Consider the following 16,209-nt stretch of genomic DNA (forward strand, 5'->3'; position numbering starts at 1 on the left):
CCAAAGCGACTAACAACATGGTAAACAGTTTAAGTTTTAGAGCAATTCTCAACAATATTAGGACAATTTAAAAAACATTAGAGTACAGTAAGAATAAGTGCATCAGTGAGTGCTGTTTTTAACAGTTACGTGTCAGTTTAAGACGGCTGGTGAGTGCTAGGATCAGCAAGACTTGTTGTGAGTGTTGCTATGAGAGGAGATGTTCTCTAAAGAGCTGGGTCTTTAGGAGTTTTTTGAAAATGGAGAGGGATGTCCCTGCCCTTGTAGGAACTGGCAGTGTGTTCCACGAACGAGGAACAACAGATGAGAAAAGTTTGGATTGGCCTGAGCGTACCGGAGGTAGAGCTAGACGTCGTTCGTCTGAGGAGCGCAGCGGTCTGGAGGTAGCGTATGTCTGTATGAAGGCATTCAAGTAGGTGGGAGCAGAACCGGAGACTACTTTGTAGGCAAGCGTTAGAGCCTTGAATTTGATGCGGGCCGCCATAGGTAGCCAATGTAGCTGGATGAGTAGCGGGGTAACATGTGCCCTCTTGGGTTGGTTGTAGACCAGGCGCGCCGCCGTGTTCTGGATCATCTGAAGTGGTTTCAATGCGCAGGCTGGGAGACCTGTTAGGAGGGCGTTGCAGTAGTCGAGTCGTGAGATGACTATTGCCTGAACCAGAAGTTGGGTGGCATCTTGAGTTAAGTAAGTCCTGATTTTCCGTATATTGTAGAGTGCGAAACGGCATGACCGGGCGACTGAGGCAACATGATCTGAGAAGTTTAGTTGGTTGTCGAGAACAACTCCTAGATTTCTTGCAGTCCTGGTAGGTGAAACAGACAGGGAGTCAAATTTGATGTTGATGTCGTGGTGTATGGTAGGTTTAGCTGCAGTTCAGTCTTTGAGAGGTTCAGCTGGAGGTGGTGTGCCTTCATCCATGTAGCTATGTCTGAGAGGCAATCTGAGATCCGTGCTACAACCAAGGGGTCATCAGGTGGAAAGGACAGATAGAGCTGTGTGTCGTCTGCATAGCAGTGGTATGAGAAGCCATGCGAACGGATAATCTGTCCCAAGGAGGTGGTGTAGATAGCAAAGAGAAGGGGGCCCAGTACTGAGCCCTGGGGGACCCCTGTGGTGAGATGGTGAGGTGCAGATAGCTGACCAAGCCATGATACGTTAAACGAGCGTCCTGTGAGGTAGGATTCAAACCAGGAGAGAGCAGAACCGGAGATTCCCATGTTAGCGAGTATAGAGAGAAGGATGCGGTGATTAACCGTGTCAAAGGCAGCCGATAAGTCAAGCAGAATGAGTACTGATGACCGAGCGGTTGCCCTGGCTTCTTTTAAGGCTTCTGTTACAGACAGCAGAGCCGTTTCGGTAGAGTGGCCGCTTTTGAACCCAGACTGATTTGGATCCAGAAGGTTGTTCTGTGAAAGGAAGTCAGAGACCTTGTGAGTGACCGGGTGGCCACCTCACTTGCCAGGATAGCGTTGCGGTTTGGAAATCAGAGAGAAGGGGAAAAAATGTCAAGAATGCAGGAAAAATTGTATTTCAAAATTGCCAGTGTATTTATTTGTACAGTGCCAGTTAGTCCTCCACCATCGAAACAGACAAAAAAAGAGAAAAAGAGTTCAAAAATAGCAAAAAGCAAAAATAATCCAAAATGGCAAAATATAGCAAAGTCCAAAAATATATCAAAAGTCCAAAGGTAATCAAAAATGGCAAAATACAAAAAGAGAAGGCACCAAATCAAAATACTATAGTTTCAGACTAAGTTCAAATGGCCACTTACTTTCAGCAGAGCTCTATCCGGTTGTCAGCTCTTTACACCCTCAACCCACAACACAAACTGAACAGGGTTTTTATACACAGTCCTACTATGCTCAGACACACCATGATTGGCTAACAAGATAATTGACTACACACATGATTGGACTGTACCATTATCACAATCATATTTGTACACAACCACAGTTTAAGTCATCAAACACAAACAATAACATGTACCTCAAACACATCCCACACATCTTGGCTACGCTACACCTAAAGCCCATAAACATATAACATTCAACCGATGCATAGCAACACAAAGCACACTTCCAAACCTCCCTTCGCAACATCATTCCCCATACCCAAAGTCAAGATGGCATTACAAATACTACTCAAATGGCGCATGCTTCCATTTGGCAGTGGAGACTGAAGGTGGAGGAACACAAGAGGGTAAGTATGGCGTTTTGTTTATGATGACCAGGGAGATAATGTGGTGTGTGCAGTGTTACATGCGAGTGGGTACCTCACCCGTATGCATGAGATGTTTCAGGGCTGTATAAGTATGGAGACTTGTAGCGGCTGGTTTGGTACTGTTAGCGCAGCCAGCGCTAACTTCCGTGTTGGCGTTTCACTCGCGGAAACCCAAAGATGACAGGCAAACAATTGTCTCTGTTCGTAAGCAGGCAGTGTGCTTGGTGTTACACAAACTTTGTGCTGCGCCGACTGTGTGAGCGTGTGTGGGTGTGTGTGTGTGCACGTGTGTGTGTGTGTGTGTGTGTGTGTGTGTGTGTGTGTGTGTGTGTGTGTGTGTGTGTGTGTGTGTGTGTGCGCGCGCGCGCGTGCCTGTGGGTGTGCGTGCAAGGGGCTCAATGTCTCTCATTGGCACTCCTGCTCTCGCAGGGCTTCCGCGATGCAGAGTGCGTTCAAGCAAGAGTTCGAAATTGTCCATAGCATTCAAAGAAGTTCGTTAGACATAGCAAATATTCATAAAATGACCATAATTCAAACACAAGCAATACAATCTTTAAAAACAGTGAGGAGGGGAGAAAGCGCCTACTCACAGACCTGTTTGGAGACTGCTCGTTCAATGCCTTTGGATAGGAAAGGCAGGAGTGAGACAGGGCGGTAGTTCTCGACTTGAGCAGGGTTGAGAGAAGCTTTCTTAAGTAACAGTGTTACCGGGGCCATTTTGAACGCTGTTGGAAATGTGCCGGAGGTTAGCGAGGCATTGATCACGTGTGTGATAGCTGGTGCGATGGTCGGGCTGATGGACTGAAGTAGGCTCGTAGGTATAGGGTCCAGCGAGCATGTGGTAGGACGGCTGCATGTCAGGAGTCTAGATACTTCATTCTCGGAGAGAGGCGTGAATGCTGAAAAAGATGATCTAGCAGTCCCTAGAGGTTGTAGGAGTGCGGTATCTGAGTCAGATGCGTTGAGTGGGCATGTAGAGAATTGACTGCTGATTGCCGCCACTTTGTTTGTAAAAAATGAGGCGAGGGTATCTGCAGTAAGGCTGGATGGAGGAGGAGGCATCTGAGGGTTGAGTAGCGATTTGAAGGTTGAAAAAAGCTTTCGAGTGTCTGTAGCGCTGTTGATTTTGTCATTGTAGAAAGCCGTCTTAGCAGCAGTGATGCTGGCTGAGAAGGAGGTCAGGAGTGTCTGGTAGTTTTTGAGGTCATCAGTTAGTTTGGATTTGTGCCATTTCCTCTCCGCGGCTCTGAGTTTGGTGCGCTGCGATCGGAGGGTATCATTTAGCCATGGATGAGAGTGTTTGGATCGAGCTGGCCTTGTGGTAAGAGGGCACAGCTCGTCTAGACACGAGCTCAGTGTGGAGCAGAGCGAGTCTGTGGCCTCATTAACCTCCAGAGAGGAGAAGGTGTTGAGTGGAGGTAGACCGGAGGCAACCATAAAGGAGAAGTGCGTTGGAGACAGGTTCCGGATGTTGCGGCGGAACGTGACCATCGGCTGAGGAGCCGGAGGCTGTTCTGTCAGGCTGACGTTGAACTGGATGAAGAAGTGGTCAGAAAGATGGAGAGGCGTCACCGTGAGGGTGTCTGTGCTGCAGTTCTGAGTGAAGATCAAGTCAAGCTCTTTGCCAGCTTTGTGTGTCGGTGGGCTTTGAACCAGTTTGAGGTCAAAGGAGTGGATCAGGGCCAGAAAGTCAGCTGAGCCTGGGGCATCTAAGTGGATGTTGATATCGCCGAGAACAAGAAGCGGACAGTCATGCTCAGGGATGGAGGACAGCAGAGTGTCAAGTTCGTCCAAAAAGTCGCCTAGTTGGCCTGGAAGGCGGTAGATGACCAGCACGTAGAGTTTTGCTGGGGCGATCACTGTGATGGCATGGAATTCGAATGAGACATATTTGTTTGAAGGCAGTAGCGGGGTGAATTTCTATTTGTTGGACATCAGCAGGCCCGTCCCACCTCCTCGTCCAGATGGACGAGGGGTGTGGGATAGTGTAAGGTTACTGGAGAGTGCAGCCGGGGTGGCTGTGTTCTCTGGTTTGATCCAAGTCTCAGTGAGAGCAAGGAGTTCCAACGAAAGATGGTTGGCATAGCCAGCTATGAAGTCCGTTTTGTTGACTGCGGATTGACAGTTCCACAAGCCCATGGAGAAAGAGGTTTCTGTAGGTGAGGACCGTTTAAGTTGCTGTAGGTTAAGGCGATTTCTGCCCCTTTTGGCATGATGCCGTTTTCTGCGATGGCCGGTGATAACAGATATGGTGGAATGGCACATTTTTGCCTTTTTCGGTGCCTGTGCTCGGTGAACTTGCACAGGTAAACTTGCTTGTCTTGACCGCGTCCGTCTTACACGAGGACGGCTGAAACGAGGGCTGACGCTTACGCAGACGCTTCAGCTACAGCCTCTATTGTTATGCTGACAGGAATTGCCTGCAGCTGTCCTTGTGTCTCACTAATGATGAATCAGCGTAGACCGCCCTCTGACGTTCGCACAGCTTAGATTGTTCAAAAGGGTGTTAATTACTGTCAACTGAAAGTCCGCTCGCTCACACCGACCGAAACTCGCAGTTTCAAGTAGCCTCCTCCCTCAGCTGTTTCCAAACGCCCAGAGTCCAATTGTAAACAATTGGAGAGGATTGGCCAGTAGTAGCCTATGTGTTCTTCCTTTCTCTCTCCCAACTCACTGCAGTTGTTGTCTGATTACCTGAGAGGTGCTCCGATATTATAAGGAGCTAGTCACGTCTGATCTTTACATACATACAACACAAACACATTCTTTAACAGCAGAAAGAGTAATTAAAGTATATAATATAAAAACACAACTAAGCAGTAAGGACAGTAGAAGATAAAGAATATGCTAAATATACTAAAATATAAATTATACTAACACTTAATACAATATGTAAAAATATACTAAAATACAAATTACAAAAATACAAATTATACTAACACTTAATCTTAGAAACTTTATCCATTGCTACTAGCTAACGTAGGCCTACTGTCGTTAGCTATTGGCACCATAGGCTACTAGCCAAAACCCATTACAGATAGTTTCGGTGGGCAATTAATTTGAATAATGCGAGAATGTCTTGTTTTGACTCATGGCAGGGTGCCTTGCATCGTGTGTGCATTCAAATTAACTGGGTTTGCAAACGTGATCTCATGTTTGTTTAGTTCGCGTTTTAGACTATTTTATCCATTGCTAAACCTGCTAAATCCATTGCCAACCTGGTGCCTTGCACTGGGTGTCCATTGAAAACATGGTTTGCAAACGTGATCTCATGTCTCATGTTTGACTACTTTATTCATTGCTACTAGCTGGTTCTGTAACCCATTACAGATAGTTTCGATGGGTCATTAGCACTGCAGGCTGTGACAGGGGGAGGGTTGATCTTAATGTCATGTAAATGAGGACCATTGTGTTCCCTTCCCATGGATTGAGGGAGAAAGTAGTCAAATTGAAAACCCTGATTTCTCAGCTTGTAGCTTTGAGATGTGTATACTTTAAAATGGCTACAACTTATTCAAATATTATCAGATCACCATGACTGAGACATCATTGGATAGCTTTGAAACTACACTTTCAGAATCTGTGAATAACTCAAAATGTCTCTGGGGAGACATGTGCCTGGTTTTGCCATGCCTGGTCACATTTCTGTTACATAATAATTGCCATCTGTTCTTTATTGAGGGAAGCAACTGTTGACATGAATCGGATTTCATACATAATCTTTCCCAGTTTGCAATGTGAATCCTCCAGTAGAGAACAGAACAGCTTCACTCCTGAGTCTCCTGGTTTCTCGGCACTCAGATCCAGCTCTGTCAGGAGTAAGGGGTTTGTACCTACAAGTTTGGTCAGATAATTATAGGCTTTCTCTGCAGCATCAGTCTTCAGCAACCTGTAGAGTACATTGATGTCAACGATCATTCATTAACTATGTACTTCCACAATATGTTTTAAATATTACAGAGAAAAAAAAAACAGGAAAGACATTAAAGAATACACCTACAACCCTACACAATCTAATTGAATTAACTAGATTCACTTTTTACAGTGCATGAAAATGCACTGTACTGTTCTTCCTAGGCAACAACAACTTATTATTATTATTCCGCTTACCACTTTTTCCGTACGCTATTTTTCTTGAACAGTTTAACTTAGAAACTTCATTCAAACTTTGTAACGTAGGTATTCAAACGGACCAAGCTGCTATGTCTTTTCAACTTTGAAACTTTTATACTTTTTAAACTTTAACATTGCCGATTGTGACATCATAATACGGCCATTAAGCAATTAGAATCCTATGGCAGGTGTTCAGGCCACCTGCAGCCTCAGGCTTTAAAGGGACACCAGGCAAGCCTGATGCTTTTTCTCTACGAAACTCCCCCTCGCTCGATCTGAAGCTCTTTTCCTTTTCTTTGCATCTTCCCTCAAGGGTTTCTTGACGGCTTCTTCGCCGGCTCTGCCATTATTGTTTGCAACAATCGCTAGCGTTTCGTTAGCCTCCCTCTGTGCTGTGGATGCAGGATGGAAACTGAAACTGCTTCGGTCGCAGGGTACGATACACTGAACTTGCAAGCGGGATATTCTTCCTACAGGCAGTAGGGGCGGGCGAAAGAGACTTCATTCGCCCTGTAATGAGTCATTTAACCATATACCGACTTACGAAGATGAGTAATTAACACGAAACGTTGCCTGGTGTCCCTTTAAGCATACAATCTGGGTCAATTAAGACTACACATCCTATTCAACTGTTTCCTCTGCCCAAAACTGTTTCAAAATAAAAGTCATCACTACAATAATCCACTGTTAAACAATGTAACCCATTAAACTACTGAACTTTTTACATTCAACTTTTAAACGGTCTACTTTTAAACTAGCTGTCTATCAACAACTTTTAAACTATTATTAAACTATCTATTAAACTAGCTGTCTATCAACAACTTTTAACTTGTCATCAGCTATGTCAACACTTGTCATCAACTATGACTCCTACCCACTGTAGCTAGTTAGCATGGTTAGCATAGTTAGCATGTTAACATTTTTAGCAAAACTGCTAAAAATGATTAGCTAGGTTAGCTAAGTAACATGGTTAGCATAGTTAGCATGCTAGCATGTTAACATGCTAGTTAGCATAGTTAGCATAACTGCTAAAAAATGATTAGCTAAGTAACATGGTTAGCATAGTTAGCACGCTACCATGTTAGTTAGCATTTTTAGCAAAACTGCTAAAAATGATTAGCTAAGTTAGCTAAGTAACATGGTTAGCATAGTTAACATGCTAACATGTTAGTTAACATTTTTAGCAAAACTGCTAAAAATGATTAGCTAGGTTAGCTAAGTAACATGGTTAACATAGTTAGCATGCTAACATTGTTAGCATAGTTAGCATGTTTAGCAAAACTGCTAGAAAATGTTAGTTAAGTTAGCTAAGTAGCATGGTTAACATGTTAGCATTGCTAGCACTGCTATAAAACATTAGCTAAGTAGTATGGTTAGCAGAATTAAAAATCTTAGCATAACTGCTAGCAAACATTAGAGCCGTTCCAACTTTCAGTTATCGTCAAATATCTACCTATACACAGCCATTAAACTATTTGAATATCAACATTCATTAAACTGCTAGAAAACGTTAGCTAAGTAGCATGGTTAGCAGGTTAGCATTGCTAGCACTGCTATAAAACATTAGCTAAGTAGCATGGTTAGCATAGTTAAAAATCTTAGCATAACTGCTAGCAAACATTACAGCCACTCCAACTTTCAGTTACCGTCAAATATCTACCTATACACAGCCATTAAACTATTTGAATATCAACATTCATTCAACTTCCAGTCTGTCAACAACTTTTAAACTATTTACCTTCAACTTTTAAACGGTCTACTTTTAAACTATCATTAAACTATCTATTAAACTAGCTGTCTATCAACAACTTTTAAACTATCTACTGTCTATCAACAACTTTTAAACTATCTACATTCAGCTTTTAAACAGTCTACTTTTAAACTATCAACTTTTATTAAGCTATGCAACCACCATGTCTATCCTAGCATCACCGTAGTAACCATCTCTGTATTATCTGTTTTAACTATACATGATATTTTACATCACAACTTTAGCATTTTCATGCACTGGTAATTCCTTGGATTTGCATTTCTAGTTTAACTGGTTGTTTTGACTAGATTATTTTCATTACACCTATTCTTCACATTCTGCCACACATTGAACATTATTCATTTGATTTTATTTATTTGATTTTAATGAAATTCTCTCACCTCAATGTCTTAAGTTTACATTTTGTATTATTAACTAAATTGTTAAAATCATTGATCAGCTTCACTCCTGAGTCTCCAGGGTCATTTCCTCTCAGGTCCAGCTGTACTAGGTGTGAGTGGTTTGTTTTCAAAGCTGAAGCCAGAGCTGCATATCCTTTTCCTGTTATACAACAGTCTGAAAGTCTAGAAAAGAGAAATTTCATTGTTGCATTAGAGCATCATAAGAACAAATGTGCATTTTAAATGGCTGCTGATTGTCTGTGATTACTGCCAAATGTACAAAATTCAATTAATGTGCTCACATGAACGGCCATTGACTAAGCTTTCCAACGATATGTATATCGAGGGTATTGCGAAAAGTATCGCTAAGACAACCACATCCATAGTTAGCATGGTTCTCCTGTCACAATACGCCAGGGGTGGGCAACTAATTTCCCCAAGGGGCCACATGACAAACTGGGACTGTTGAGGAGGGCCGGACCCAAAATACCGAACTCAAGTCTGAACTCAATTCTGTCCAATTCTATTCTATTCTTGTATAACATTAAGTAAATCATATGGTTTTGTTTACTACTCGTAAAAACAGATGAAAATGTGAGGGAGACCAAGGAAAAACAGCAATAGGCTATTTAATCTATGTCCAGTATTTAATCCTCATTCTCGAAAAAGATTTTTTGACATTGACATTTTCTTTTTCAGTTTTCAAAGACTGATATAAAAAAGTACTGCAATATCTATATAATTAGGCTAGGCCATGAAAATGTGAAGGAGTCACACAACCATAGGCCTGTGCCACCAACACTCAGCAATATTTCATCATTAAATCATTACCATCATTAAATTAACTCTATGCAGAATTAGACTATGAAAATGTGGAGCAGACAATAGTAGGCTGTCATTAGTTAATCAACATGCACAAAGAAAACTATTTTAAAAATGTAGGCTATGTTTTTGCTTTAACTTTATGCACTGTGATTGGTCAACTCGCCCTGTGTGTTGAGCCGGCTGCTTCAAGCAACCTGTGGGTAGTAGCATCATACTAGTTCACTATAAGCTTTGCAAATAAACTCAGACATATTTTGGGTACAGTGACGGGGTTATCCGAATGTAAACTGTCTATCTGCCAGTAACGTTTTGAAATTAACACTTCGTATCACCAACAAACAGCATGAGTTCGTTCTGACAACCTTTGCGGTGGTGAGCGATGCAGAGAGACACAAAACTTTGAAAGGTTTACGCTGACTTAAAGGCAACTGCATTGTGTCGACGCAAAAGCATAAATTATATTCACCAGCACATCAGTGAGGGTGTTTACATCGTATGCATCCACGCACAAATGTATGGGCGTACAAATAGCAGTCGCTTTCAAAATAAAAGCAACGATATTGATTTGCGTGCATTATCTCTATGCTAGGCTCTTGACTATTGTTCTTTCACGGACCTTACGCGGGCCGGTCAGGGAAAGCCCACGGGCCGGATGTGGCCCGCGGGCCGTATGTTGCCCATGTATGCAATAGGCCATAAGAGGAGAAAAATCACCTTTTTAACCCTTTAGCCGCCAGGGTTTTAAAAAGAATAAATTGGATTTGTACATAACAATTTCAAAAGGCCATGGCTTGCAAGTGGTCAGAGATAAAGTCCTAGACTTGTAGTCAAGACCGCCTAAACCGAGACCAAGACACTACCAAGACCAGAGGGTATTAAGACCGAGACCAAGACGAGACCAAGGCCAAGACAGACTGAGTCAAGACCAAGACAAAGTCGAGACGAGACCGAGACCAAGACCGAGACCAAAAAAAAAAAAAAAAAACAGCTAACGAGCTAGTGTTACCAAAGTCCTTTTAGGCATGTCCCTCCACTCGGCGGCCATATTGCAACGCTTTTTGGGTACTCATCGGGCATCCTATTCAGCAGAAATGCGCTTGCGCAAGGCTTCACCACACCAACCGTGCTCCAGTGTCGAGTTCACAACACATGATTGGCACAATGTCTGCACAACACAGCACATAATTGGCTCAAAGTAGTCAACTCACACCACATGATTCGCTCAATGTTTACACATGTCGACATTTTGGCGAGGAAGGGGTGGGATATGTGTAGACAACGGCCATATTGGCGTTGCAAACTTGCCCCATGCATTTCTATGGAGGATTTTTTGAGTGCTGTGTCTCCACATTAGAAAGTCTCTGGTGTTACACCATAACTTGCATCAATGGAATAAGAGCAGCATACTGGGACAGGGTTCTCAAGTTTTGAGCTCAGCTTGGAGTGAGATTAGGGGGGGGGGGGGTGCACTCACTCACTAATTATAAAAAAAAAATTGGAAAGAAGCATTAAACTTTTGAGACCTTGAATTTGTCATTGTAATCTATACTGTACATCCTATATCTTGTTTTTGTCTGGGAAAGTATAATGCATAGCCTATGTCTCTTATGTCAGCCTTATCAAGGGAAACCATTTGTTTTTTTATGTCACCAGGAAGCATGTCAGTAGAAATAACTTTTCATATTTAGGTGGGATAGATTGGAATCTTGAAATATAATAATCGTGACGCTGGGATATTCTATGGCTCACCAATTTACGAGATGTAGGCCTATATGTACTGAGTGAGACAAATATTTTATTTATTAGGCTAATTGCTTTATTCACTTGAGTAGCCTATATTGTCACTGAATCATTAGACTAAGCATGTGCATGCCGAAACCGAGGACAGCAAGTTCATTATACATTATGGTGGTTGGCAGTTCATTGTCTGCAGCAGTCCTGTATGTTTAGAAAAAAATGTAGGCCTATGTGTAGCATACTCGCTCAAATTGATAACACTCGTTAATAAGCTAATTTTCATTCATTGTTGACATGGTCCATGGAGGATCAGATGGGTGTCCCGGGACCTGATGAACACGGCGCTAAAAAGCACAAACGAGTGCGAAAGTTGCAGCCGTGACGACAGGGAAAGTGCAGGCAGCCACGAGAGTGATTGGTCGTGTAAAATGACGTTGCTGATGTCTGGCTTACACAAAGCTATAACGACACAATCATTAGGTTTTCTTAATGACCGACAGTTTAGTTTAGTTTATAGATAAGAAATAATTTTGCCATAAAGTAGGCTAGGCCAAATGTTCGTGAAAAGGCTTGATTTACACACCCTGTAAAGTACCATAAGTAGGCTGGTTTACCAAATGACAGTTGAATTTCTGAATAAAAAGAATGTTGGTGCAGTTTTGAAATCTTAAACGTGGAACCCCACACAAGCATAACGTGGTTGTAGGGAGGGGATGTGCTATTTTGGAATTTTACCCGGATACAACGAATAGCCTACTATTTTTTGATTGGATGTCGGTGGCTATTTATTTTTTTGATTTTGCTGGTGAGTGGTGGGCTAGTTCTGAACCCTGCGAGAAATCCTCTCGTATTCCTGCGCCTCCTCTAATAATTATGCAGATACCTTGACATCCCTAGTAATATTTCTGCGTGAGAAATGCAAGGTGTGGTGTGTGAGCGTGTGAACTTGTTGAATTGCGCGTGTCTCACGCCCATTGCGTGAGACTTGAGAACCCTGCTGGGGTAAGAGGTTCAGTCCCAGTTTAAATTAAATTTAAGAAGGTATTATTTCAACTACAGACAGAACAATGCAGAGACAGAGCATGTCATGAATGTGTGTGACTGTGAGCTCACTCACTGTAAATGTTTTCGTAGACTGGGTGAGATAAACTATGTAGGCTATAGCAATTGCATGACAATGATGAGAGAGAGAGACTTTGGAAAACTTGCATTTTGCAGAATGCTTCTTTCTTTATGTTCCGTGAATGCAAATTTAATGATGGCGGAATTCGCTGACATTATTATTACTAGGTCTGACTGAGACTGACAGCTACGACATAAACCTAACGTTTCGCGCTGGCTATACACTTGCGTCTTTTGATTGGATGAGCGCCAGTTTCTTAATCACAACAAAATACATGTATGTCATTGATTGGTTGCATTTGAAAGGTTGCATTTGAAGGGCGTGAAAGGCGAAATAATTTAATGTTGCATTATCGAATGTTATGTTTTGTATCATGGACATATTTGTTGCAAATCTCCCGACCACTATGTCGACCCGAGACCGCAAGACCAAGACAATGAGACCAAGACAAGACCGAGGGATCCGAGACCAAGACAAGACCAAGACCAAAGACGGTCGAGACTGTGACAAGACCGAGACCACGTAAAAGTGGTCTCGAGACCGGTCTCGAGACATCCAACTCTATAAAGTCCTACTGTAAATGTGAAAATCATTTAGTATGAACAGAAGTTTATGAAGGGGGTACATTTACTCATCTAATTTGCATATTATGATGTCACTGGATGGTAACCACCGTGAATTATGCACATTTCAGTAAATACTAGATGTTGAACATATGAGCAGTTTTTCTTTCTTTTTTTGTAATTTCACCAACATAACAAATGGACAGGAATACAGTCACATGTAAACCAACAATAGTAAACTATTACTATAATCACAAACCCTATGCTACTATACAATAAAGTAGCCTGGTCAAATCAGTTCCATATCGCGGGTGACTTTGTAGTTCTTCAGAGCCCTATTTTTACAACCCCTGCTGTCTATACCACGTCCATTACGGACACTATCATCACTATTGCCACTGGCACCTCCAGCTATGTTGGGCAGAGGGTCGAAATCGGTCGAAATAAGCATGGTATGCTTAGTGGACGCTGTCGCAAAGACGTACCTCCATTCACAGACGCACCGTGACTATCAGTCAATAGACGATCGATCATATTCTCCAAAAGGCAGATATTCTCCTTCAGAATCAGAATAGGTGAATAACAGATCCAAGACTTCATCACACGTGAATTTTTTTTCAACATTTGGTGTATTTCTGCTTCAATTTGTGCAAAACTATGGCCCGCATCGCTTCCGCGTTATGGAGGAAATGCACTTCTTCTTCGCGTGTTTCTCGCGTGTTTTCACATGCTTCCTGAAAACTTTGAAAAAAAAGGTTGAGCTTGAATCGAAGCTCTGGGTGTCTGCCAACTAGTGGTCAAGAGTACAAATGAGATTTTACACTGTACTCGCGTCTATCGTCTGTTTTATTCAGTAATGACGCTTGTCGCAATATTACGACATGGGCGGTTAGAGGGTTAAGTAAATTGTCACGTGCGATAGTGTGAGGACACAGCAATTACTAGCCTTACGGTAGCGTGACTTTGAAGCGGATGACTGACTATGTCAGTTTTATCAACCGAGTGAGTGTCTTTTTCTGCCCCCTAGTTAATACCTGGGACGGTCATAAGGTGTCACTATAGAATATAATTAATGCATTTCGGGGGAAGTAAGGGGAGAAGAAGTTCTATGTACACAGATTGTGTAGGCTATAGGCCCACTTTTCAAATGTGCTACAATGAAAAACCTCCTGGTCTGTAAAATGACGCCAGGATATTTCTAAAAGTTTGTGCTTTTGACAGTTCGTGCCCTGAAAGGCAAGTCTTTCACATTCATATTCGGTTACATCTGCCAAGAACGATAGACAGCTTACACATTGAGTAACGAGTAGCCTAATGAGTAGGCTACATTTTAGCTCTACCGTAAAACCTTATAGCGGCGTGGACAAATGGAATGACTGCTAATGTGTTTAATCTTCACCTAAATAAAGTCAGGGTTTAACAGTCAAAACGTATGTTTATCCGTGAAATTTGTTCACAATATGAAAGCGTAGACTGTATACTGTCGAATTATGCTGAATTAACCCGTACGTTTGTTTATCGTGGATTTTTTCAAAATAGCACTGTGCGCAAAACAACTGGTTACGCCTTGCAGGGTCACATATCATCTACAGACCAAGACTAACACATTTTTGATTCAGCGCTCCCTTTCAAAGTTATGCATCAATACATTTTTGGGCGTGGCCTATAATGATTCTATTGCTTATATCTTATCTTATAAAGGGCCAATCCTAGTCAAACTTGGTTCAATTTATCATAACCACATTCTGTGGAAGCACACTGAATTCCGTGAAATTCTGTCCATAGGGGGCACTACAGCTGGCACATGTTATCATTTAATTATGGTTCTATTGCCAATACCCTCTTGTAAAGGCCCAATCCTATTCAAACTTTGTACACACAATCAGTATTCTTTGGATGCACATTGAATTTTGTGACATTCCATCTATAGGCACTACACTTACACCTGGTGTAATTTAATTTCCTTTCCTAATCTCTTCAATTGGCTGCCAACGGCCAATCTGACACCAGTTGTCAACATTGCCAATGTCTTCTCATGGAAAGGTCTTATCCAAACGTGATACACACAATCAATGTGAAAGTCTTTGGACGCACACTGAATTCCGTGACATTCCGTCCATACAGGGCGCTACAGCCGCCACATGTCAATGTGTCATGAACCGTTCAACATAAAAAAGTGAAATTTGGCACACTTACACCTGGCGTCATTTCATCATATTTCGTAATCTGCCAAATTTCAGTTGTCAATTGTAAATGGCCAATCCTCATGAAACTTCATAGGTTTCTTCATAATGACACAGAGAAGCTCTCTCTTGACCTGATTAACATAGACATATAGAAATTTGCGTGCTTATACTTTGTCCCATTTCCTCGATGATGATTATAAACGTGCTCAAGGACACATCTTGCAATTTTGCTTAGATCCCAATAATTACCGCTTGCGGTTATATTTGTAGTTTATTTTTTGTGAAAGTGAAATCCGCATAAACTTGTGCTTGTCAATATTGTGTTGTCGCTATGTTGTAAAAAATGAATGAAGTTATGTGAAATGAATACAAATAAAGGCTTTTGCGCAATAGGCGAAGACGACAGAACAAACAATAATGCGCCTTTAGGGCCTTTGCTGTGTCCACCAATCACGTTTTTTTGCACCAACGACAGCTATTTGCTATACAAATCCTATGAAGTTCAGTGGTCCGCGCCCTCGGTGGAAAAAAGCCCTCGGCACTGAGCGTTTATTTTCACAGGACTCAGAGCGCTGAAAATGTCCATTTAAATGGTAGCCTAATGCACTCTTGGGCATATTAAATCTAAAATAAGGAAGAATGTGAAGAGGCTGCTATTAACTATTTGCAGCCTAGCCTAATGTCTAGTCTGTGGATGTCTGCTTTAGGTGTTGAAAGTGCAGTCTTTGAAATTTCAAATCATACATTTTAGTTTTTGGCCAAGCTAAAGAGTGGTGTCTGTTATTGTGGTAAACCTCCACAAATAAGCTACAATATAACGACTTGAATTAATTGCATAGGCTATGTTATGTTATGTTACGGTTGACGGTTGAAGCACTGCATGTCTTTTCGGTAGGCCAGTCATTTTCCAACTTTCCAAGCTGATGGTGCTCAAAATGCACCACAATCAATGTTCAAACTTTAGTGATGATGTTTTGTGATGATAATTTCTTCATCATTATAGAAAAAATACGTACATCAGTATCTGTAAATCACAGCTTGGATTCTTCAGTAGATCAGAAATGTGCTTCACTCCTGAGTCTCCTATTTCATTCCCACTCAGATCCAGCTGTTTCAGGTGTGAGGGGTTTGATGTGAGAGCTTTAGTCAGATGAACACAGCCTTCTGCTGTTATGCTGCTGTTATTAAGCCTGTAGGGAGAGAGAGAGAGACCGGGGGGGAGGTATACAAGTAAAAGTATGGAAAGTATTGAGAAAATATTGATTTAATTCTTTTGGTTATTAAAGAAAA

General features: G+C 41.9%; 1 protein-coding gene across 1 annotated transcript in view; it reads right to left on the reverse strand.

Annotated features, from left to right (window-relative positions):
• LOC143132185 (uncharacterized) overlaps positions 1-16,209 on the reverse strand; it is a 223,345-nt gene that overhangs the window by 43,392 nt on the left and 163,744 nt on the right. Inside the window, exons 43-45 of the mRNA XM_076291544.1 lie at positions 15,936-16,109; positions 8,486-8,668; positions 5,937-6,110 (exon numbers count right to left, since the gene is read on the reverse strand). Coding sequence (XP_076147659.1) covers positions 5,937-6,110; positions 8,486-8,668; positions 15,936-16,109 — 531 coding nt within the window. The remainder of the gene's footprint in view (positions 1-5,936; positions 6,111-8,485; positions 8,669-15,935; positions 16,110-16,209) is intronic.

The sequence above is a fragment of the Alosa pseudoharengus genome, unplaced genomic scaffold (genome assembly GCF_046254945.1).
Source record: "Alosa pseudoharengus isolate Yale_2024_CS ecotype anadromous, Long Island Sound unplaced genomic scaffold, YU_APseudo_1.1 YU_APseudo_1.1_scf_19, whole genome shotgun sequence".
NCBI classification, from domain to species: Eukaryota; Metazoa; Chordata; class Actinopteri; order Clupeiformes; family Clupeidae; genus Alosa; species Alosa pseudoharengus.